The 25219-nt window shown below is 38.9% G+C and overlaps 1 protein-coding gene across 1 annotated transcript in view; it reads left to right on the top strand.

Moving 5' to 3' along the window:
• Nucleotides 1-25219, top strand: part of ZNF277 (zinc finger protein 277) — a 58343-nt gene that overhangs the window by 29819 nt on the left and 3305 nt on the right. Inside the window, exons 5-8 of the mRNA XM_052790318.1 lie at nt 12021-12112; nt 13489-13599; nt 16707-16839; nt 24444-24511. Of these exons, the coding sequence (XP_052646278.1) occupies nt 12021-12112; nt 13489-13599; nt 16707-16839; nt 24444-24511 (404 nt within the window). The remainder of the gene's footprint in view (nt 1-12020; nt 12113-13488; nt 13600-16706; nt 16840-24443; nt 24512-25219) is intronic.

Raw genomic sequence — 25219 nt, forward strand, 5'->3', positions numbered from 1 at the left:
TGTATGTTTTTTTAAGCTCATTTCCCTAGCTGCTGCACAAACATACACAAACTCCTCGTTTATAGATTTTTGCTTGGAATAAATTTACAGGTTGTCTGTCAGTGTTCCACACGAGTGGAAAATATGCCCAGAGCACTGAAAAAGGCTGAGTGTGCTGAACATTTTTCTTCTTGCAAGATATGCATCGACACACTATCTTTTGTGTAATAATACACATGCAGGGAAATTAACGAAATAAAACCCAGTGTGCGATACTGTGAAAAGGGAAGGTGATACTTATTTACAAAATCTTCAAGCAAGTTGTTTCTGTGCATTCACACTCTCTTACCCAGATTTCATTAATTCATACTTGCATACTCACAAGCACAACAGTGTGTGAGTGGAGGAAGTATGACCAGTATTGTTTCTGTGAGATGCAAAGGACAAGAAACACCAGCTGTTGAGTCCTCATGAACCGCTCTGGTTCTGCTTGCTTGGTGATGGCAACCTAGTACTTTGGACAGACCTTTCATACCTTTTAGGAGTTGTCAGTTCTGAATGGGTGGTCCTTCACGGTAAACTTTTGCTGACTTCTGCTTCAATGAGTCTTAGTCCAGGTTGCTGACCACTGGTGGGTTTTCGTTGTTTTCTTGTTTGAAATACACATCTGTAGTCTGTTTTTGCTGTTGGGCTAATTTAAAAATGAGCATTATGTGATACATAGCAGCCTTGTTGCTAGTCTCCTTGTGTTAGGATGTGGGGTCTTCTGCTAGCAAGTCATCTGTACTGTGAGGTGTTAGAGTGCAAGCCTTAGGGTCTTTACATAAATATGTTCCTCAGTTTACTGCTGGCAGCTATGTCCTGGGAATTGTCAACACAGGCGTTTTAACCCTTTGTTATGCTGTTTCTTCTGGTATGTTTCTGTTACAAGTCTGTACATACAGAGCATGCAACTGTGTTAAGACACCTTAAATCAGAAGCATTCAGAATGAAGGAGATCCTCACAAAAACCAAATTCTAATCCCCAGGAAAATTGGGATTGGCAGGCTAAATCCATTTGGTTCAACCACCCTGTGAGTGCTGTTTCAGTTTGCTAGCTAAAATAACGTTCTGCAGCTCACTGCACATGATTAGCGAATCCCCAGAACCTGTAGAGTATGTACAAGTCTTACACAGCTCTCCATAGGAGAATTGTGGTAGTTCTGCCACTGAGGATTTCCCATGGAGTTGGAGTTGCCTCAGCTGAAATCTTCATTCCTGTGTAGGTCCAGTGAATTGCCATGGACTCAGAAAAAAGCAGCTGATGCACTCATGCCTAGCAGGCTTCTCTTCCAATTCATCGTAAGAGAAGCCATCCTGGTTCAGTAAAAAAGTTTCGTCTAGATCAGTATCTTATCCCTGGCATCAGTGAATTGTTTATGGTATTTGCCCTCTTCTGATGTGGTGGCGGTTCTTTCTCAAAATATTATCCTAGTCTCCAGCAATTGACAGCTCAAGAATTTCCTAATTAGCAACATTTATCTGGGTTTATTAACACAATATATTTTTCTTGCATGAACATCCAACCCTGAACCCACACAAACTTCCAGTATCCACAGCTTCCTGCAGCAGTGAGTTGCACAGCTTAACTGCACACTGGGAGAGAACTACCTATTTGGTCCTTTTGAACCTGTCACCTCACACCTGGCTGGTTTTTGTATTAGAAGAGGTAGTGAACAATTCATACTTAATCTTATCCAAACCATTCATGATTTGTCCCCTGATTTATCTACCTTACATTATGTCTTTCATTAGTTGTGTGCTGAAGTGCACCCTCATGGCAAAGAAGGCCAACAGCATCCTGGGCTGTATTAGGAAGATTGTTGCCAGCAGGTCAAGGGAAGTGATCCTTCCCTCTACTCAGCGCTAGTGAGACCACATCTGGAGCGCTGGCTTCAGTGCTGGGCTCCCCAGTACAAGAAAGATATGGACTTACTTGGGCAACTCCAGCGCAGGGTCACAAAGATGATTGAGGGACTGCAACACCCTTCATCCAAGGAGAGGCTGAGAGAGCTTGGACTGTTAAGCCTGCAAGACAAGGCTCGGGGGGATCTTACCAATGTGTATAAATACTTGATGGGAATGAAGAAGAGGGAGTCAGATTCTTTTCAGTAGTGCCCACCAACAGGACAAGAGGCAATGGGCATGAATTAAAACTCAGGAAATTCCCTCTGAAAACAAGAAAACACTTTTTTACTGTGAGGGTGGTCAAACACTAGAACAAGTTGCCCAGAGAGGTGGAGATACTCAAAACACAGCTAGACACAGTCCTGGGTAACCAGCTGTAGGTGAACCTGCTTGGGCGTGGGGGTTGGACTAGTTGCTCTCAAGAGGTCCTTTGCAACCTCAATGATTCAGTGATTTGAGGTTGAGGATGCTGTCTGTTTGGTGGTTCTTCACTGTGCATCATTGTTGCACTTCTCTGTATCTTTTCCAGTTTCCTATAATCCCTTTGAGGTTATGAAAGATATCTTGAATATTGCATGTGGGCATGCGGTGTCATAATGATGTTCGTTTCCCAGGCCTATATCATGTTGTTTGTGGCTTTGAGGAAGGAAAGAGGGTCGTGATTGAGCATGCAGCTAATGTTTTCATAGAACTGTCTATTGTTAATAGTAAGTCCTGGCTGCTACAGATTGGCCTGTACTTTCTCTCTTTTTAAAGGGCATTTGTTTCTGGTTTTGTAATGTTTAGTGCTATGCAGCCAACTAGGCCTTTTCTCCACTGCCAGTGTCAAGGGAGTGCAGAGTCTGTTGGCAGGTGAGCCATCTCATCTCCTTTGCAAATAGACATTTCCTCAAATTCAGAAGAGAGTGCAGGATTTAGCCCAAAGCAAGTGCTGGTTTTGTGTACAGAGTAATTAAGTTAGAAAAGAAAGAGGTATGCATTCTTATTATGGTGTGAAATAGCCTTTGCTATTAACACTGGTTTAAGTATCAGAATTGTATCTTCAGTTTTTACAGAAGGATTTTGTGAAATTGAGCTGCAGCTGTAGTTGGGGCTAATGGAGTCACCACTTTAGTTACAGCAATAAAGTCCATTTATTTTTAAATTTCCTTGTGCTGCAATCTGAGTGTTGATTTGCAAGTTAAATAGTTATTTTGCTTTCCAAAGTCTTTTACCTCCAGACAAGTCCAGCAATTAAGAGTGAGCTGGCAAATGGGCTCATGTGAGTTGCACAGAATAAAGACTGGAACTATGCAACTTTTGGTGATTTTCCTGCAGCCTTTGAATCCTAACTGCTGTCTCCAGCAGCAAGCCGAAACAAGGACAAATGTTGTCTTTAAAATGTGCTAGCTAAAGCATTTCATTTTGCAGTTTTGAAAATCCAGTTTAGGAATATTTCAGGCTGTATTGCAGCAGGGGAGCTAGCCAAGGTGGATGTCATGCAGAGACATTATGGTGACTGTGATGTATTGAGAGAGGCCAAGGAATGAGCCTGAACTAGGTTAGAGAGCACAGCTTGCTGAAATAGCTGACAAGGCTATGTAATGCAAAACAGATACCGTCTTTTGGAAAAACACGGTCTTGACAAAGAATTTGTAGTTATGAAGCAGTACCAGGCAAGGAGGTCCTGGCAGCAAAACTCAAGATACCAGGAGGAGCACTGTCAGTATAAGCCACTTCGGCTTATCTTTAAGTTTTTTCTAAAAAAGGTAAAACCCCCAAGCTTATTTTTTGAAAATACACACTTCCTACCACAGCATTGACCTTGTCTTGCTGTCATGTTTACAGCTATTCTCCTGTCATGTGACTGGTAGTTTTAGGTGAAGAGGCTACTCTTCCTCCCAGTAAAGAGACCCTGAAGAGGAGTCTTCAACAAAACTGGGAGAAGGACTCAGCTATACTGGCTTCCCAGATGAGCTGTTTGTATGATCCCCAGTGTATCACAAGCTTAAGCCAAGATAAGGTTCAAGAAGTTGAAGCTGTGCACTGGAAGGGATCGAGATGCTAGCCTGATGTAGCATAGTGCAACATCAGAAGCACTTACTGAATAGCTAGTAATGTCAGCATGTTAATACCTACATCTGAAATTCTAGAGGTCCTTCTTTGCCTGTGTTCGGTATTTAATTGCTTTTCTCAAGCACTCTGCAACATTGCCCATCCTCCATGGGTTTTTGAAGACTTATCACACTAGTGGTCAGAAGTCATTTTATCTAATTCTGTAATGACTCTTGGGTAAATTCTGCCAGATTTGAATACGTATAACATCCAACTTTTAACGCTTTCTTACCTTTTTCTGGTCTCAGTTCTTTATTTCTTTTGTTTTAAAGCATTTCATTAACGGTTGTGAGATAATTAACCTTTCTGCAAAGACTGAAGCCCTGAATATTGCAAGCATTCCTCTTTTGTCTGTATTTGGTCTCTTCCAACATTAAATAATGGATCTCTGCATTTCTTTGCCATTTATTTCTAACGTATTTGGGGGCAAGGAGAGGTTGGGTTTTGCTATTCAGTTTTACTGTGTTAACCTGTCTCCATCTCCTTTTGGTTGTCTTAGTTCAGACAAACTTCACCTTTCTCCTGCTTCAGCTTGGCAACCTGTGGTATATGTCTACTGTAATTTCAACCCTCTCTTTCTTTTCATACATCTTTGCACAGTTACTTAGTTTTCATCATATCATGAAACTCTTCCTCTCTTTTTTAATTGACTCAGCTTCCTGAACAAGCTGTAAGAATGTCTTCTACATCAGTGTCACAGTACCCTTTGGAGCCTGTGTCGTCTGACCTGTCATTGATTACAGCCTTTTCAAGTGTAGGTTCTCGCCTGCATCACTTCAGTAGCTGAGTCAACTCAAGAAGAGCAGCGATAGGGAAGAGAGGAAGAACCTAAGAGCAAGTGGGACAGACAGCTAGGGGAACAATCCCTTGTAGCCATCCCCGTTAGTCATTCCCACTGTTCACTTTGAACCCGAGCTCTGCAGACTAGGCTGGAATCGAGGATAAGGTACAGAAAAAAAGACATTTTCCCTATTCCTAAGAGGCAACTTGCCATACAAAACAGGAGTCAGGAGAATGCACCTCAAAGGTTTCACAATAAATTTATAACACTTGTATTACAATTCTGAGACTTTTGTCAATTCATTATATTGCCAATTAAGTTACAGTATGGTCTTTGGTACTCATTCAGTCGTGTAGGATCTGTGGTTCAGCAGATTGTACAGCTTGGTTTCCTTCTTACATCCTTTCCGCACCACCACCACCACCACCATTTTCTTCCCAACTTCCTGTTTTTCCAGTCAGTCACAACTCTTATTTCTTTCTGGGTTTTTTGTTGCTGTCCTTTCAAACCTACTTTAAAGTCTCCCCACTTAGCTGACAAGCTGATGTCCTAAGATGCTCTTTCTCATCTTTGTCAGGGGGCTTATTGGTAGCCTTTGCTTCCCCAGCCATATGATGATATTCTTAAATGCTCCCTATTTTGTCATGGTTTCCATAGCTATATATTCCTCTCCAGAACATGTTGATATATGCCTGTGCCTTGAACTCAACCAAAAAGATTTAGGAAGACACTACTTTTCCTACTTCATTCTTGTTCACAGAGTTTTGTGGTAATATCTTATCTAAGTATCTAGTAAAAAGTCAGGAATGGCCACTTGGGTGATCAGCGTGTACCAGATGAAGTGGACTACTCTCAGTTTCATCACCAGATAGGCAACATTTCTTGGATGATAGTAGGTTACTGCCCCATTGCTTTCCTCTCTTCTCTGTCCCAAAAGTGGGTCTCATGCCATCATCCTTCATTCCTTAGTGACTAGTCTTTGACATGCCAGTCTGTCTGTCTAGCTAGTGGGACTCTGTTTATGACATTCCTCAACTATGTATGAATTTTCCTATTCACTGGATAAGAGGGAAAAGTGCGCAAAGTAGTCAGCAAACACATGTATGTTGGATGGTGTGACAGCTGGCTTCAAAAGTGTTGAGTGTTCTCCAGACTGGCTGTTCTATCCTGACAAATTCCTTGTATTTCCATGCACCTTACAGTTAAGCTTCCTTCATGAAGGGCTTCTGCACCAGGCATCTCCGATAATATTAAAGAAAAGGCACTCTTCTTGAGATAACATTGGAGAGGACATGATAATGATTACAGAATTTGAAGTTGTTTTTTCTTCTGTACTCAAGAGGCAAGAGAGTACTGTTTGAAGTGGGAGAGCTGAATATAGTGGTCAGTAAGGAGGGAAGCTGAATATAGAAGTTAGGAGACAGGTTATTGATATGCAGATAAGATTGCAGGTCTTTACAGAAACATGAAGTTTCTGATACCATGACTTTTTATAAATATTTTTCCTATTTAGCAGCTACAAGCACAATCTAAAGCTCATCAGTCAATCTTTGAGGAAACTGTAGACACAAAACCAAATGTAATTGTCTTACTCCAGAAGCAGTTTATCCTAACAATGTGTATAATTGTCAAATAATGTGCTTGGCAAGATTTTAGAGACAGTAGCGCATCTCAGGTGTCACCAATCCTAGTCTTCGTCTCAGTGTACTGTGCTGGTTTGTTTTATTGCCAGTAAAGTATATAAGCGGCGGCTTCTTGTGATCTGTCAGCATGATTTTTTTGTTTTGTTTTGTTTTTAAACCAAAATCTGTTTCAATTGCTTCCTTTGCCTACAGCAATAGCTAGTTTCTGTGAGCACTCAGCAGGGAAATGTAACTCTTATTTAAATTGGAAGAAACTATGACTAAAGATACACACTGTGTGTTTGAGAGATTACCTAGGGGAGCTTGATAAAATACATATTGTGAAGTGTCTATCTTCTATTATTTGGATCCAAATTCACACCCACATTGCCATCTCTGGTAGTACCTTATTTCCCAGGCAGACACTCTGATTTAAGTAGGATTAATGAGTCCGTTATCATAACAGAAGGAATGTGGCCTGTGATTATGCACTCTTCACAACATCGTGACTGGGTACTCAGATGTCTGAGTCCTTCACCCTGTAACAGTTGTGAAGTTTCCTCTTCAAAGGAACATCTTTAGGCAAACTAACCCCCCAGAGGGTATAGTACCACTTACAAAAAGCTTTCATTGGAACTTCTCTTAAGTGATCATTTGTATAATGTACTGTCTTTCTAGTCTTGTGCCTAGAGAGGATGAGAGCAAAGGACCAGAACTGGCAAGGCAGATGCCAACAAGAACCCCAAACTATAAAATGTCCTTGCCCCAATCCAGCCAGTACTGAAACACAATACTTAGTTGAGACTACTTGTACGCTTAAGTCTTTGGAATAGAGACTTTGGACTTTGCCTTGTCAGGTCTTATGGCAGTAATTTTTTTTTTTTTTTGGTCCTGAACACCTGAAAAAAAAAAAAAGAAGACACATATTGCTGTTAGCTCTGTTTTACAGACTGAACTGCAGAATCCATCCTCCACTGCACAAGCAGTTTCCTGGACTGAGGAATGATAAGTTCAGGTCTCACTGCAGTCACAAATTCACTTCGTGATCTTGTCCCAGACTGCATAGTGCAATCTGCCTTAATTTCTTATCTCTCAGAAGTGCTGTGATTATAAGAGAGAGGGCTTGGAGAAAGAAGTAATATTTTTTTGTCGGACCAACTGATGTTGTTGGAAAAAACAGGCAAAATTTTGACCACCAATTCTTTCTTCAGGTTGGAATCAAAAGCAGCAAAACTTTTGCTGAGTACTGGTTGTGAATGCTTGTTCTATGTCTGTGATCCAAGCCATGCATTTAAATAGCTACATAAATTATTTATGAGGCCCTTGTTAGTAAAGGAGTTTATGATTTAAAAAAAAAAGCAGTGGTCTGACAGCAATAAAGACGGACAATTTAGCACCTGGGATACAGTGTCTGTTGGAGGGAAAGGTAGCAGAAATTACAATATCAGAAAAGTCTAATGTGCCATAAAACCACAGCTGTCCTGAGTCCATAGCTTTTGGCATTTGATGGAGTTGGTTTTCAGTCTTACCTTTTGAAGGCATTTTGTATGTCTTGAATGTCTCTTGAACTATAGACCAGAGACGAAGTAATTGTTTAGGGAAAAGTGCTTACTAGCTGCAAGTATGCATTTTTCATCTTTTACTGATTATCAGTATGAATTCTTGCTGATGCATAGTGCTTAAACGCTTATGGAAAAGAACAGGTAATTTCCTCCAAAATATTGCTTCCTAGGAGAGGAACAGGCACATTTTTTTTCAGTCACATTTTAAATTACCACCTCCTAGGAGAAAGTCTGAACTCCTCACAACCTCAAACTGAGCATTGTGAATGTACAGGGCATTTTTCTAGACTCCAAATTACAAATTGTCATGCAAGTGATCAAATTTCTTTTGTATTAGCAGTTTAGTGTGCTGGTATATTTAAAGATGGTCATCCTGGTATAAACACTTGCACATCCTCACCATGTTTTTTTGTTTTATTAGTTAAAACACAGAATAGATAGTATTTTGTAATTTGCTTGGATTTTTTTATGGTAGATCACCCATATAGTAGAAAGTGTACAACTAAGAGCTGTAGAAGCAGTTTTTTTCCAGACAGAAAAAAGGGGAATTGGATTAAAACTGAATCTGATTTTATTGAATACATTAAGTATTCCTGCAAAGCAACTACGTTTTTGTTGCACGTAAGTATAATCCGTAATATCCAGCTTCCATTTGCCATGTTCGAAGGTGATCAACCACTTATGTCCTATAGAATTTTCCTAAAGCTATTCCACGGGAGGCTGCTAACCGCCGCAGTCATATCTACTGCTTATTTGAGCTAGGCTCTGTCTAAAAATGTGCTTCCAAGAACTTGTCATCTAGCAGTACTTATTTTTGACAATGCCTGGTTGATCTCATAAGCTTCATGTGGCTTGTGGGGACAAAGAGTTTAGACTAAAAGTCTCTGTAATTTAAGTTCTACTTTGTATTAGTGGGGATAGCTGTTCTGTCAATGGTTGTTTCACAACTAGTTTGACAGTCTTCAGTAAAGTAATGGATTTTGGAGGGAGTGGATTAGCAAATCATAGAATATGGCAGAAAGAGCGGAGGACAAATACCTGCCAGAACATCCCACAAAAGATAAAAAAGAGATGGGGAATTATTCAACAAACTGTATCAATATTATAAACTACTTTCCTCATATCAAGCTATGGCATTTGATTCATTTGCTTTTGTAGTGGTTTGGATTACCTTTTCTGTCTGTGCTCAATTCTTTTATTCATTATGGAAAAAGAAAACTAATATATGTGTATTTTGTGATCTGTTTACTTTTTCCTTTACTTTGCCCTCTCATTCTCTGACACTTTGATATGACACAGTATCCTAAAAAAGTTTTGGAAAGTATTCATGGCTGAAATGGGTTTGGGTTTTTTTTGTCTTGGCATTAATTCATGGTTGATACTAACAGCCCCAACAAATCCAAAGTGTTGGAAACTGTTGCAGGTATTAAAGTAAATTACTCAGTTCCTGCCTCATAACTTCAGCTTAAGCTTGACTTTCATTACCAGCTGACAGTCTCCACTCAGAAAAATCTCAAAAATTTTATGCAAGTTACTGTAATTGCTATTCTCCTTTCAGAGTCCCAGCAATGGAGCAGAGGTAGAAGGGTGTTTGGGAGTGTCTGTAAGGAAGAAGAGCAGACCTTGCTTTCACTGTACTTGACTTGAACTAGTGCTTTTAATTCCTCACCTGTACAAGTACCAGATTTGCTTGCTGGCTCAGAAAGTTCTCTCTAGCAATGCCTGATGACAACATTTGATAAAAGGAGTGTCTACCTTGGAGAATATTTTTTTAAATGCTGTTGAGTAAATTGATAAAGCAACGATGCTGGGTTAGTCAAAGCTTCCCAGCTGCTGAGCGTGCTGGTGTAGGGGCAAATGGGAAAAGTGAGAGAGCAGAGTCGCGGGAGCACCGTCTGTGTGGGAGTAGCAGCACACCAGGGCCCCAGTAAGCAATCTGTATGAAATGGGAATCTGGAGTTAGGCAGCCAAATATTGCATAACATTTTTTTCCCCCTCCTAGTAGAGTGCAATTAGGAAGCTACGTTGGAATAACGTTAACAGGAGGGTGGGGGTGTTTAAAACCTTGCTATCCTAATGTTTGAATTGTAGGTGGTATCTTTGGATTTTCTTTTAGATTGTCTCTAGCGTGTTTTACAAAGTATATAAACTACACGCAGACGCCTTCAAATTCAAGGTTAGCCAAACCGCGTCAGGCGTGCTGCTGAGTGGAGAGAGGTGACAGCTACGAGTACCAGAGACAGCCGCGGTTCTTACTGACGTGCGGTGGGATGTTCGCTGCCCGTGTGGAGCAGACAGATACCCTTACTTAACTGCGTCTCTGCTGAAGGGCTATCACAAGATGTGTTATGCTCCATTTATCTCTTTCGGGAGTCAGCCCTGAAAAATAGTAATTTATATTTCTGTTAGTTGACGTTCTGCATAACACAGCAGGACGTGAGTGGATATGGCCTGGAATTTGAGTAGGCGCTGCTGAGCATGACTGCAACAGAAAATGTACACCTCGTAGTACAAAAGCAAAGAAAAAAGCCCCCAGGATCTGCATTTTCAGGGTAACAGACTCTTAGCTGATGTGCAACAGCTACAGCTCCCAGACTCTGTCGTTGAATATGGGCCCTAAAACGGGCTGAGGCACAGTGGCACTGCAGCCACTGGCCCCTAGGCCAGGTGTAACTCAGGTGTGTCACGTCCCTGCGCTCTCCAGCAGGCATCCTTTTCATCCCACTGCCCCTCGCTGGATACAGCGTGCTGCTGTTGTGCAAAAGAAACAAACAGGACATTTATTTGCCCAATTATCAGCCTCCTGCCATCTCTGAGTGGGCAACAGGGTGCAGTGTGGTAGGCCTACCCCAGCCCATCCATGCTGCAGGACGTGTTTGGGCCTGTAATGACAATAACTCAAGCCTTCCTCTTACTTCTTTTTGGGTTTGGTTTTTTTCTTTCTTTTTTTCCTTTACTTTTCTTTCTTTTCTGCCTTCTATGGAGCTTACCCAACAGGCATAGCTGAATGTGAATTTAGATGTAGGCTGTGGGCAAGTTTGGGCCTTAATCCACACAAAAAAGGTACTAAAGAGGTAGGTGAGAAACACAAAGCTCCACTGTTGCAGGCTCTAAGGAGATAAAGAGATTGAGAAAATCCCCTAGGAAATTCAGTCAGGATCCCGAATGTCAGAAAGCAGGCAGTAGCACCTCTATGTTGTACGGAAGATAAATCCTTTACCGGTTATCAGTACTTAAAACACAAGTACCAGATAGTGTACTGCCAGGCTGAAAATATGCTAAGTTTTAATCCACACACCAATTCTGCCATGTCCCAGATGATTATGGCCTTTCCATCTGCAGTGTATAGTAACTCCACGCTATAACTACACTGCTGCTGTTACAGCACCAGAGAAAATCACCTGCTGCATGATTTTGTTGTTGTTAGGAAAATTGTGGTCAAGTGTTGTAAAGTGTCTAGCCTAGCCTGTTCCTCTACATTAAACAGGACCAGTGGCAAAGGCAATCAGCTTCTCCTTTTCCTTGAGTTTATTACACACCATAGCTCCTTGCAGAAACTGCCAGGGCTCCTGTCATTGTTCCATATTATGAAAAAGTCCTCCAGATTGCCTGCAATTAGCCATGTAAAATTGAGTTTATCATTCCACTGGGCGTTATGTGGTTACCCATAAACTTGCTCTCTGATACCAGAAGTAAATCTGAACCTAAGTAGAAACAATAAACCGATATGTTATATATAGAATCATTTAAATAGCTGCATAAAATCTCACTGTAGATTGTATTTGTTTCTTGCACCTTGTATAATACTGGGAGAATTTTAGTGGAACTTGACTGGAGCACATACTGCCTTTAAAAAAACTTGTAATTTTTATGAGAACCCACCCTCAAAAAATACTAACATCTGGTTTGTGTCAACAGCACATTTTAATTTTGTATGTTCATTGTTTCCAGTAAGGATAAAGAGGTATAATAAGCTTATGTGATGGAATGATTGTTATTTTTTATCTGAATAACTGTGTCTGTTTCTTTAAATAGAGAGAAATTCTAGAACAGCAACAGCGAGAGAGATACGACATAAGTTTTCATAGTATGTGTATGTTCTGTGATCAAGAATTCACAGGAAACAGGTTTGTTTATTGACTTGTTTGCTTTTAGTTTTTCATATCTGCTCAGCATCTTTGTTTATGGTTTTAATGTCATTGAACCAGTTACTGCCTAATGGTAGGACTTAGGAGATAGAATTCATTTTAAGGTATAGTTTAAGTATTTCTTTCAACTGCAGTGCCATTTTAAATAGACCCCCTCCAGCTTCTCAATTCTTTAATTATTCCAGTACAACTTTTTATACTACACTTACTCCAGTAAGCTGGAGTTGGGAGCTGAACCATTTTAAAGAGACAGTTTTTCAGCAGTTATTTTAGTGGCAAAGAGAGCTGTTTAAGCCAGCATGGCTGTTAAAAAATATTTCTATGCAGTTACACATTTTCCTGCTTAAACCTCACCAAACCAGTCTGAATTTGAAGATTGAATGAAAAAAAGGGCATGAAAATTAGAGTGAGAATGGAGTGCTTTGCATCAGTCAAGTGCAAGCAAGAGTTGCATTCAAGTGCTTGCTCCGATGAAAATTTGGTTTTACACAGTGCATCTGTTTCAGCTGGAGAGGCTGAGTCTTATCCCTGAATGTCTGTTTGCATGGGTAGTTCTGGTACTTTGGAAGGGTAGCAGAACCTGGGGTCACGTCCCAAAGTTGTGTGAGTGTCCTATTCTCTTTACTGCCTGGTGTAGTGAAGTTCACGTCATTCAGCCCCCAAGAACTTCATCCTCTGCTTACTCTTGGGTCTCACAGAATACGTGATTTGAAAATCGTGCCTGGACTGTGGTAAAAGAAAGGCTCAGCAGTTTTAACACTTGGATGTTTCTTTAGTCCCCAAATGCAGAAGTTGAAGCACCTAAGGAATTAACCAGTATACCTCTATTAGAAAAATAACTTACTCGAACATCCTTTATGTTTGGTCATGCGTATTTTTGAGTGCCATTTGTGTTGCTAGTGCTGTGTGTGAAGCAATACTGATGTAAAAGCATATCACACCCAAGAATTTCTGCTTTGTTAACCAGCATAGAGAAAACTGACAAATGGCTTTTTAGAATGTTTCTCAAGACAGTTATTTGAAACATGAGATTTGCTTATTCAAGTTAATAAATGAGCTTTGCTAACTGAGGGTCAAAATAAACTATATTGTAATTTTTGTTTAAAGGATTATATTTCATGCATGTGGATTAAGCAGTTGAAATACTACTGAATGTACAGCAGAGCTGAAATTGAAAACTTATTTCAATAAAGTTGCATTCCTATTTTTCTAGCAGTGACAGCAACACTATTATGGTTTATTTAATGTTGACTTTCATGCATTTTTAGAGCAATTGGTTTATTTCAAGTCACCAATTGAATAATTCTCATATGTATTCAAAAATATGTAATGTTCTTTTTGAATGTCTTTTGTAGATCTGTCCTTCTCAATCATATGGCAAGAGAGCATGGTTTTAACATTGGGCTACCAGATAACATTGTGAATTGCTGTGAGTTTTTGGCTGTATTACAGGAGAAGCTCGACAAGTAAGTAGGTTTTTGTTTGGTTTTTTTTTAAAGGACTTAGGTCATATTTCTTTTAACCTTGGAAATAAGTTGAGTTAAAATTAATTCAACATTTCTGGTTACTTAAGAAAAAACAAAGAGAGAGTGTAAGTTTATTGTGAGTGCTCTTAGAAGGCTTTTTGTTGACTTATTGAAAGCTAATTCATAATAATTCATAGTATATGTTTCCTGGAAAAATGGTGTCACACGCAGTGTTTCAGTTGTTATGCATTGCACAATTTCCATTGGCATCAGTAATAGCACGTCCCTTTTTCTCATAACTGTTAATGTTGTTCTTTCTCATCATAACAATCTTTTTGCTAAACATCTCTTTAATTGCTGAATGAAGCATTCTTATGCCAATCTTCGTTTGCCTCTCTATATATCGATAACGTAGGGTGTTTGGTGTCTCCCTTCTCTACTGCTTACAGAGTACATTCCAGAGCAGAACGAGAAAGCCAATGTATGTGCTGCCTCAGAAACACGTAAACCTGAGGTGGCTGAAGAAGTTAAAAAGGGAGTTTGGGAGAAGAACTTGGGTAGCAAAGAGCAAGAAACTCTTCACTTTGAGTTTCCTTTGCAAGAATTTAAGTGCCCTTTACGGATTTCATAAATGGGACAATATGAAGTATGCTGCAAATATAAATTGGGCTCTAGCAGAAAATGTACGTCCTTAAGAGTGAAACTGTATCTTTAACAAGTTTATTAGATTTTAATACAATCTGTAATCAAAGACTGTAGGAGAAATTTGCCTAAATCTTAGGCTTAGTTATGAAAAGCCACAGAACACTGGGATTTGTGAAAATTGGGATATGGAAATCAGTTTAAATATCCTTACAAGTAAATTTAGGATTCATTGGTTTGTACATTTGGAAAAAAAAAAAAAAAAAAGAGATTCAAAGGACGGAAAAGGCAACAGTGCTCTCTAATTTAGTCTTTGGCCTTACAAAGAATGTGCGGTCACAATAGATACATGTTAACTTTTTCCAGAAATGAAGATGTATTAAGAATGCCTTTATCACTGTTATCATTGGTGTTGCCCAATGCACTGAGTTACCGTGCTCACAGATAAATTGGAGCTTTACTATTTATCAGTAGGACCTGAGGCTTTCGTTTAGATGGACGTTTCTCAAAGTCAGTCCTCTGTAGGTAATACACATGCTGACATGGCTTCCAAAGCAGTGAAAGGCCACTCCCCCTACTGCTAATAATAAACTTAATAGCTATGCTAGTAGAGTAGTACCTGAAAATATTACTAAAAGGAGAAAAATCTTGTTTCAGGCAAATAGCATGACTACATTGTGTATGCTGAGGAAAAGCATTACGTATTCTTCCTGGTAATGCCTTTCACAAGTAGAGCAAACACTTTGCTGTCAGCAGGTGGAGCAAAGCAGATATTAAAATTCATAGACATATTCTACCATTGGACCTATGATTCACCAACAAGGCAATATTTAGATTTTGAGGCTGCAAGCACAAGGAGAACTCAAAGCTTCCTTAACAGTAAGCCTAAATGTTACAGCAGTTCTTGGAAGGCAAAAAGTTACTGAGAATCCTGAATTGCTGCTCCACACGAGAGCTGAGGGGAATCTGGATGCACCTTTGCTGAAGGAGTATGAGAGTTTCCAGGGTGTAGGTACAGACCTTCTAGGCACAATATTAATGGTCTTTGGGGGGGCAAATGCTTGAATAAGAAAATAATTTTCTTCTTTAACATCTGTATCTTAAACCCTGGGGAAATCACAGAAAGGCCTGACCCAGACACTGTTAAAATTCGTTCTGACTGTACAATCAAGCATGCTTTCATCTGTGAGTAAAGGAAAAAAAAAGTAGGTGACCGTTTTAATTCAGAGCCACTGCATTTTTTTAATAACCATGGGTTTTGTGTCTTAAAGTGCTGTCGCTTATCCCTCCCATCAAATTGTTTTTCCTGCTAGCCAGCATCTCCAATACAAAGATATAATGCCACAGATACAAAGTTTTTATTTCATGAGAAATTATTTTCTAGGGGTTTTCCCCATCCCCCTGTGGAGATAATTTTTCAAAGAGCCCAAGAAACTGTCTCCATCTCGGTAGGATATGTAAGCCATCACTTATAAGAAAAATGTTTTAGCATCTTGGCTAACTAGAGGCTCAAGACCTGCATCCGTTAAACAAAGATATTCTTGTAAGCTCAGGGCTCTGCTACGTCTCTGCCAGAAAAAAATGACCATCATCTATTTCAGGGAGAATCTCCCATTTAGGCTGAAATGCAGATTACTGTCCTCATAGGCCACTGTCTGAGTCAAGAGACTTGACTTAATGCTTTATAGGCTCAACTTTCAGGTGTCAGTTGATACTACAGTGGAGAGAACAAATATTTTATAGTACTCGTAATAGAGAGTTTAAGATGGCGCACATACTGTGGTAAAATTCTCATTTGTTAATGAATATTTTCACCTTCTCAAGTAATGTGTGTATATATATAATAATTCATGTATGTACATACATATACATGAATTATTCTATATATACACATGTGTGTATATATGACTTTATTTACTAAATTTTATTTCTCAAGATTTCAAAACCCATTGATCACCCTGGCAAACTTTCATTTAGCCTCCCTGTTGAGTTAGAAGTATCAAACTTTCTGGTTAGCTAATTTAAATTTTTTTTAAAGATATGTAGCATATTCAGAGTTCAGGTTTTTTCACTCTAAATTACAAAGAAACAGTTACTGGTGGATTAGATGCCAGTATAAGTGCATGCTGAGTTAAGAGTTCACATGTTGACCAATCAGCAGCCCTGTTAGGACAATTTTGGGTAATCAGACTTTTCTCCCACTTTGCATGTGGGGCAAACAGTAAACTTTTTTATTATCTATATTTTCATTTTGTGTCATTTTTGTCATCTCTGTGCTCGATTGAATCTACTGTGATCTAAGATTACATAGTACCTTTTTTTCCAAATAAACTTTCTTTTTCATTTAGCTTGCTCTCTCACATGCTTAGGATTAATCTTACTGTATATATCTCCAGCTTATTTAAGGATATTAGCTTGTACTATTTTCATTTTAACATGTTGACCTATTTACCTTTTTATCTTAGTTTGCAGTGTTTATACTGTGAAAAAGTCTTCAGAGACAAAAACACACTTAAAGATCACATGAGAAAGAAGCAGCATCGCAGAATCAATGCCAAAAACAAAGAATATGACAAATTTTATATCATTAATTACTTGGTAAGTGGTTCTATGAACAATTAGTAAATTGACTAAAGAGATACAGACAATATCTTGTTAAAAGTGAGTAATTCCAAACCAGCAATTAGTACAAAGGTCAAAAATCAAGTGAAGGACTCTTAAGAAAGATGCTCATTTATGGTATGATATTCTGGATAATTGTTAAACTAAGGAATAGTAAACATTTGTTGTTAAGAATTGATTTTGAGAGATGCAAGAATGCAGCTTGAAGAGATGCTAATCATCATGTCATTAGTGCTCAGTCTCTGCTTAATAACCAGAAGGGAAAATGAGATAGAGTAATGAAGTAAATGGCGGTCTAACTTGAATGCTATTGGCTTTGAGCTTGTTTTCTACAAACCTTAAGCTGGAAGTGCTCTTCAGAGTATAAATTAAATGCAAAGAGGAGGAAAATGAAAGATACATAGATGAAAGAAAAAGTAAGTGTTCTTTTTTAGCCTCCAGGTAGGTGTATGTCGTGGTTTAACCCCAGCCAGCAACTAAACACCACGCAGCCGCTCACTCACTCCCCCCCCACCCAGTGGGATGGGGGAGAAAATCGGGAAAAGAAGCAAAACCCGTGGGTTGAGATAAGAACGGTTTAATAGAACAGAAAAGAAGAAAATAATAATGATAATGATAACACTAATAAAATGACAACAGTAATAATGAAAGGATTGGAATGTACAAATGATGCGCAGTGCAATTGCTCACCACCCGCCGACCGACACCCAGCCACTCCCCCGAGCGGCAATTCCCCCGCGCCCACTTCCCTGTTCCTATACTGGATGGGACGTCACATGGTATGGAATACACCGTTGGCCAGTTTGGGTCAGGTGCCCTGGCTGTGTCCTGTGCCAACTTCTTGTGCCCCTCCAGCTTTCTCGCTGGCTGGGCATGAGAAGCTGAAAAATCCTTGACATTAGTCTAAACACTACTGAGCAACAACTGAAGACATCAGTGTTATCAACGTTCTTCGCATACTGAACTCAAACCATAGCACTGTACCAGCTACTAGGAAGACAGTTAACTCTATCCCAGCTGAAACCAGGACATGTATGTTGCTAGGTATTAATATTTTTTATCTCAGACCTTCGAGAGTCTGTATGCATGTGCATGTAACAGATTTTCACTTGCTATCTTCAACCCAGGAATATAGGACCTACTTCAAACGTTGCTCCTTTCTGTCCCAGAAATAACTATATTTCACCTGAACTAGCCTTTGTGCCTGCTACTTATGTTAATATCCAGGTTATAAATAGGCATCCTTGACTGTTTTACCTACTCTTTCACTTTAATTTCTCTCCACGGGTTTTACTCTAATACTAAAAACAAAAAGTTGTATGTTTAATGCTCTGCCAAGTCCCTTCTACCCAAGATGGAGTGAATTTCCTCTGTGATCCTGTATACTTTCCTTCCAAAGATCAAAGATCTTTGACCTATATTTTCTTTTCTAGATATTCAAATATCACTGCTTTAAAAACTGACCTATACTTGCTGCATAGTGGGGAAAAAGTTGTGAAGTTCTGTAGGGTAGGTTTTCTTAGCTCCTCAACAGAACCGAGCATTCACTTCTTCCTTCCAAGTTAACAGACTTGGATTTAACTTTGTAATTGTTTTAAGTGATTTTAATATTTTCGTTCCTTTCTGCTAGTCCTGCAGGTAATCTTATGTTTTCAGAACACAGCATCCTCTTTAAATTACCTTCTGTCTCTGATTTGCATTCATTGTTCAGATTTTAATCTGTCCCAGCTTTGATTGGGAAATTGAGCTAGATGACTGCCCAGAAGCACAGAGAGCCATGTGATACTCCTTCAGAAATTTGAGACATGCAGGGAGGTCATAACATCAGTGCAGACACAGTGGCCATGTCATTTTAATAAGAATATGCCAAAGTAAATATAATAGCAAGACTAATATTGGTATGCCTAACCTCTTTTCCCACTCTCTCCAGTTGCTCCAAAACTGGTGGCCTTGTCCACGCTGTCTACTGAGAATGATCTGTGGCCTGTATGCTTCCTGAACCACATCCAAGCATTGTCTGGGTAGCGCTGCTGGCGTGGCCACAGAACATGCAAACTATTAAACAGTATGGGCAATTACAGGACAGTGCTTAAGTCAGGGCCTGGTTCCTCTTTAGTTATTGCTGGTATTCTGAGCAGGACTTTGCAGAATAACTTCTTGTGCCAGCTTGAACCAATTCAGGTGTTGATCACTTAGCATCACTTAGAGATGTATTGTTCAGGTCCTTGCTATTACAGTCAGAGGATGGTAAATATAATTCAAATAAGATATGTCAAACCACCAAATTGTTTGAAATTGGGCAGGGGGGGTCTGCATGTTTAAGGTTTTTACAGGTGTGCTGTCAGTGCTTCTTCTGGGGCATACTTTGAATGATCACAATTCTTTGTCTGGCTCTATATGCTCTGCTACAGCCATGTTTTCTTCCACACGTTTTCAGTTGTCTTTCACTACGTTCTTTCTGATCCTTCAAACTGTAGCCACATCAAACCTGCTGACATTTCTTCTTTTAAAGAAAGGATTTTTTTGAAATAAAGGATTAAAAACAGACTAAAAACTCTGCCTTAAGCACTTATAAAATAGTTTGCTATAAAATGTGTATTTGCACACTAATGTTTTATGAGATTAAATTTTTCATTAACATGAAATTTTTAGGATAGTTCCTACATAGTAGAATGTGTTTGCTTTCAAAATAGCCTTTCATAAACCCTTTATTTTTGCACAAAGGAGAAAAAGATTAAAAGGAAGAACTTTAATTTGTTCGCTGGGGGTTCAGTAGATTGGCCTTTACATGTAAGGAGAAAAAACGTTATTCTCTACTGCACATATGTAGTCTACAGTAGATTATATTAATGTGATAGGATGATTTTTTTTGAGCTGAGTCTATATTCAGTGAATTCTAGATGTTATGCAAGGTCTGCTTTTTGTAATGACTTGATGTAGTGATTTTGCTTCCTCTCCCCCAGGACCTCACAACTTACTAGAGGATATTTTTTCTAATGTGTACTATCAAGCTTTACTGACTTCTCAAGGAGTCTTAAAGATCTGTGCTTCACATTGCTCTAAATGTCCAGGAGAATTATACAATTTCACAGACACAGACATGGATTACATATCTTATCTGAAATGACAGATGTACTGTTTCAAAATTTACTACTGAATTCATCTTGACCTAAAGATGTAGGTGTACAATTTATCTGGGTTTTGTATGTTTTCACAGAAAAGTTTGAATTTTGAGAATGTAACAAAGATCTTTTTATATGCCAGTTTGATCAAGTTTGTTTTCATCATAAAGAGACTGTAAGACCAAGTAGGTCTCTAATGATAAACATCAATATTATCACAGTCTTATCCACTTTACTTTTAGGCTGTGCACCATAAAGCTTTTCTATCAGCAGCTGGGTCTTAAGCTATTTAAAGTGGATAGTTCTTTATTACAACCATCTTACAGACATTATTGTCCCTTTTTTATAATTTTCCATTATGTAATATCTTTACCAAGCACTGCGTAAAATAGTACTGTTAAGCTGGAACTGGCAGTTTCCTTTATTTTGTGGCTTTTGTACTCAGAGGTTTTAAGGGCTTTTTGTTCAGATGTCCTGAGAATGTCTGCTGAATTGCCTCATGATCTTCTGGCAAGTTCTTACTTGTGTTTTTAAGCTGATGGCAGAGCTCCCACTGATTTCATTTAGAGCAGTAGGCTTGCCTGCCTTCTTCCTTTCCCTCCATTCTGCTTTTGGCTTCACTTGTGTTTTTAGTGCAGTTGTGAGGATCTGTTTTCGTAACATAAATTGCATTTTATGTTTGTGTGTTGGTAATTCCTTCCCCTAAATTTCCAATTTGGCATAGCAGTGAATAATATAAGTGCAAATTCCTTTGTAAATATTTTGGTATTCTGAGACTTTCTATGACTTCTGTCATGACCTACAAGCTGGTTTGATTTGTCTGTCCCCGTATCATTGACGTGTTCTGTTGCTCACAGGTTAGTGTTAAGATAAATTACATGTGATCTTTAGTAGGACTGGAAGCTTTTTTTGTCACGTGCATGATAGATACCTTTCATAAGCAAGTATCAAAAGTTTATTATTAGATAGTTACATTGACTTAGAGTGGGAGTTTTGCAATTATGCAAATGACTTGAAAGGCAGTGGGGTCACTTCCCCAGTGGATTTGGAGGTCTTTTGTCAATATTGTGTAAGTATGGAAGATGATACCAATCCTAGTCGGAAAGGCTTGAAGTATAAATTGAAAAAGACCACCTGATAGTAAAGGGTGAAGAACTGAGTAACAATGCATCCAAGATATATATGTGGGTTACCTTACTTTTCTTTTCTCCAAAAAAACTTCCAACCTAATTTTCTTGTTTCTGTGCCTGTGTTAGCCTGTGGCCCCATGACTCACCTTGCACAAAGAGCCAAGTGAAAATGGAGAGGAAAGAACTTTGTAGGCTGTGGTGCCTGCTGGAGGCCATAAAAGAACAGAAGGCAGTATTAAAACTCTCTTATTCGCAGCCCAAGGAAGTGAGGCAGACCCAGACTGACAGGGCCTTCCCTTCTGTGTTCACCCGATTGTTATCAGCAGCACTTTAAGTATAGAGTATCCTTTGTAGGAAGCACAGATGTTTATTTTCAAATTGGCTAATGGCATGTATCTGTAGTAATGTAACATTACTGTAGTGAATGCGCTTATGACTAAGCTAGACAGCTGAAAAATGGTACTTACTACTTACTAGAAAACTTGTTTCATAAAGCCCTTACTTTTCCTCAAAGATAAAAAGATGTTTTCTCCTTATTGCCAAGCCCTAAATCATTGTTATCATCTGTTGGGGGCCAGGGGAAGAATGTTTTGTTATGGGGGTTACTATTTTTATTTAGTTTGTTTTGACTTACGCAGTGTATATTTTCTAAAATAGTAAAGGGAAACCCTTCAGCAGTTGGTGATAGTTCAAGACTTAATAAAATCCCCCAGATGGGGAAACGCTTCATATTGAAATTCATCCAGTGTCTATTAACTTATGTTGGGGTAAGACCATCTCTTCTATGTGATAAAGCATCTCGAGTTCTGCAGCAATATAAAACAATTCAGATGATCGCAGTAAGTCAGGTGAGAAGAAGGGCAAGAGGAAATTTGCAGGGGAAAGCAGCATCTGTTTGGAGCTTCTGAGCTCCACAGGCCTGGAACTCTATTCACATGTAGTTCAGTAACTGCTCTTTTGGGAAAACTGCTTGAGACACCAGCTGCTGTTTCTAGTTTCTCCCATCTCAGCACTTATCAAGTTGGGGTATATTGCCTCAGTGAAGCATACAGACCTTCTCCCTGGAGAACCTTTAAAACTGCGCTCAAGTTGAGAAGGTAAATTGTCGGTGAGGCAATTCACCTCTATGCATTTAGACTTCATTTTGGAAGAGGAAATAATCAAACTACACATATTTGTATGCTCTCCTCTCTTTTCTGTAGGATCATCCTCTCTGTGAGGTACATAGCAAGTATTTACAATAAAAGTTGGTTTTCCTTGGATATATAGCAAGGCCTGCAGTTTTTTTAATGATGCATTTTCTACTGTTTGAACTATTAACAATGTCAACTCTAGATTTTCCTCTGGTTTTGTTAAGAATTTCTTGGGAATCTCTAGAAATGATTGCTGGGAGTTTTTGCATCTTGGATGAAAGAGCAAGGGAAGTTGAATACTTAACAAAGGCACCCTTGGTCCCAGATGCCCATGAAGCTGTAGAACTGAAAAAGTGTTTTTAAAAAAAGAAAAATTAAAAAAACTGAAAGAGCTTTAAGAATTTTTTGAAGAACTCTTTCCCACCCAATTGCTCAGCTTCAGTCTCTTGGCACTTTCATCACAGTGTCCCTAGTTATCCATTCACTGTGCAGTTTTCCAGTGACACAAGAACTGATTAGCTTTTTCCTTTTTCCTTTTTTTTCTCCTCTGAATATAAATAGATAAGGGAAACAGAGACCTCTTACAAGATCCTTCTCTGCCTTCTTAACTGAAACACCATAAAGAAACAGCAGCAATAACAAAGCTTGTGCGTGGTTTTCCCCTTTCACCTTCAATTAAAAGGTGAAGCTTAGTATTGGCTGCGGTTTTGAACATAGTCTTTTGTGCACATATAGTTCAAGCTGGTAAGAGGAAAAATTGTGAGCATTTGTCTTCATTTTGCAGTGGTGGTGAGCCACTATCCTCTCATTAAGGTGTTAACATTAACAGCCATAGGAAACTAGCGTGCAGCTGGGAGAACATGTGGTGAGAGGTGTTAATGGCTTCATGTTATCTCACAGTAATGGTGACATTAATGAGTCTCCCCTGTAACTCAGAGAGTTTACACACTACCATGTAGCATCACTGAATTAATTATGGAATTTTCATTCTATAATATATGATGACATTATGTTTAGAGCTGTCTAGAGACATTTGTTTATCATTTACCTGATAGACACTAACAGCTTTGAAAATTCTCATTAAATTGTTATATGATGGATATCTTTTCCTTCTTTTTTCAAACAACCATAAAGGCAATAATAACACTTGCTACTAAGGATGTTATTAAATATATTTATCAGAGGGAACATGTGGATGAAATAAATGAAAGAATGATCTTTTTATTACCTGCCCTTTTTTTAATGGAGACAAGATCATCAACTATGATCTGTGTGAATCCTTCACAGCCATCAAAAGTATGAGTTCAAAAATACTATTTTTCTTACTGGTTAGTTTGCTCTTGTTTATTTTTAAAGGCAGGAAGAATCGGAGGAAAGAAAAACACTAGCTAAAGATCACTGCTGGTATTTCAGTAAAGTGCTTCAGCTTTTTATTGCCTGTTATTTATATCACAGTCATGCTGAGAGTGCTTGCCATTGTGCTGAATGCTGCACAAATGTATTCTGATATACTTTATGCTGAAGGTCTTTAAGATATAAATAACACAAAAAGTAAAAGGAAGAATAGAACACCATGAATAGATGTGCTTACATTCACATCTGACAAGAGGATGGAAGAGAAACTCAAGTCTAGCTCAGAGATCTATGCCCTGGCTCATAATGTCTTCCTGGAGTACTCTCTAGCTAGGTGTACACCATGTGTTTTTACTGACATAACTTTGTACAAAGTGCGAGCGCTGACTGGTGTAGCTATGCCAACTAAAGTCACAGGTGTGATAGCTGCATTGTTTAAGCAGCATATGCTGCATGAAGGGCAAGATAGGCAGATTGGATTGAGCAAGTGTGATGGCAAACTTGAGACAGTGGTAACATACCCACCTCGGGAACATCTTGGTAGTGTTGCAATGCTCAAGTTTTACACAGAGCTTGGATCCTCTTCTTGAGAGCTCTGTGCCAAATCATCTTTTTCCCAGATGCAGGGTGGGGAATACCCCATTAAAAGACAAAACAAATTGTTATTTTAAAAATTATTACTAAAGCAGTGTTGTATGACTACCTTTAACTCACAGAAATACCAAAGTGATCCAAAATAAGATGTTGATTGTGACTTCCTAGATGTTCATTTGGTTGATACATAAAAAGTGATGTGAATCAGGAAATGTTTTTTTCTTTTTCTTTTCTTTTTTTCTCCCCAGGAATTTGGAAAGTCCTGGGAGGAAGTGCAGTCAGAGGATGACCGGGAATTACTAGATAACCTAGAAGAGTAAGAGTTACTTATGTGCCCATTATAAAGACTTGCAAGACTGTTGTTGTTGAAAGTAGTTACAGAGAAAATGCTGTGCATAGTTAGTACACAGTTAAAATTCATTTAAGCCAATCAAATCAACTCCAAATTGTTCTCATCAAAGACATTTCTCCACAGCAAGGGCTGTAAATTTCATATTTGAACACAAGCCTATTTTTCGTTTGCATATAGCTCAAGCAGCAGTCTTTTGGATTTGTAATGATGCAGGCAAAATGGTGGGGTTTTTTACTTTTGTACTAAAAAAAATGGTTGAACGGGTTTTGCTCAAATTTAAAAATCAAGAGTAAGCATCAAAAATGTCAGCATGAGAAAGAAATTGTATGAAAAAGTCTGATAACAGGATCTTGAAGGAAATCCTCAACAGTGCTGATTGTGGGCAACATCCACCTCTCCTCTGCATTCTTCTGCAGTCCAGGCCCTCAGATCACTGCAGAGGTGGCTTCCTTGGCCGTAGAGAATTGAATAAGCAGGAAGTAACTTGTGGGTATCAGGGCCCCTGACTTTCCTGGTTCTGTCTGTGACTTGAGCTTAATTTTACTTGATTATACTTGGTTGCAATAATATGTCTCTCTCTCGGCAGTATTGGAGTTCTAAATAGATGTGTTGGTAAAGTATTCTCTGTCTGCATGTCTAGATGTAGCATAAATTAGAGTGTCTTTCAAGAAT

The sequence above is a fragment of the Harpia harpyja genome, chromosome 6, assembly GCF_026419915.1.
Source record: "Harpia harpyja isolate bHarHar1 chromosome 6, bHarHar1 primary haplotype, whole genome shotgun sequence".
In the NCBI taxonomy this organism is placed as follows: Eukaryota; Metazoa; Chordata; class Aves; order Accipitriformes; family Accipitridae; genus Harpia; species Harpia harpyja.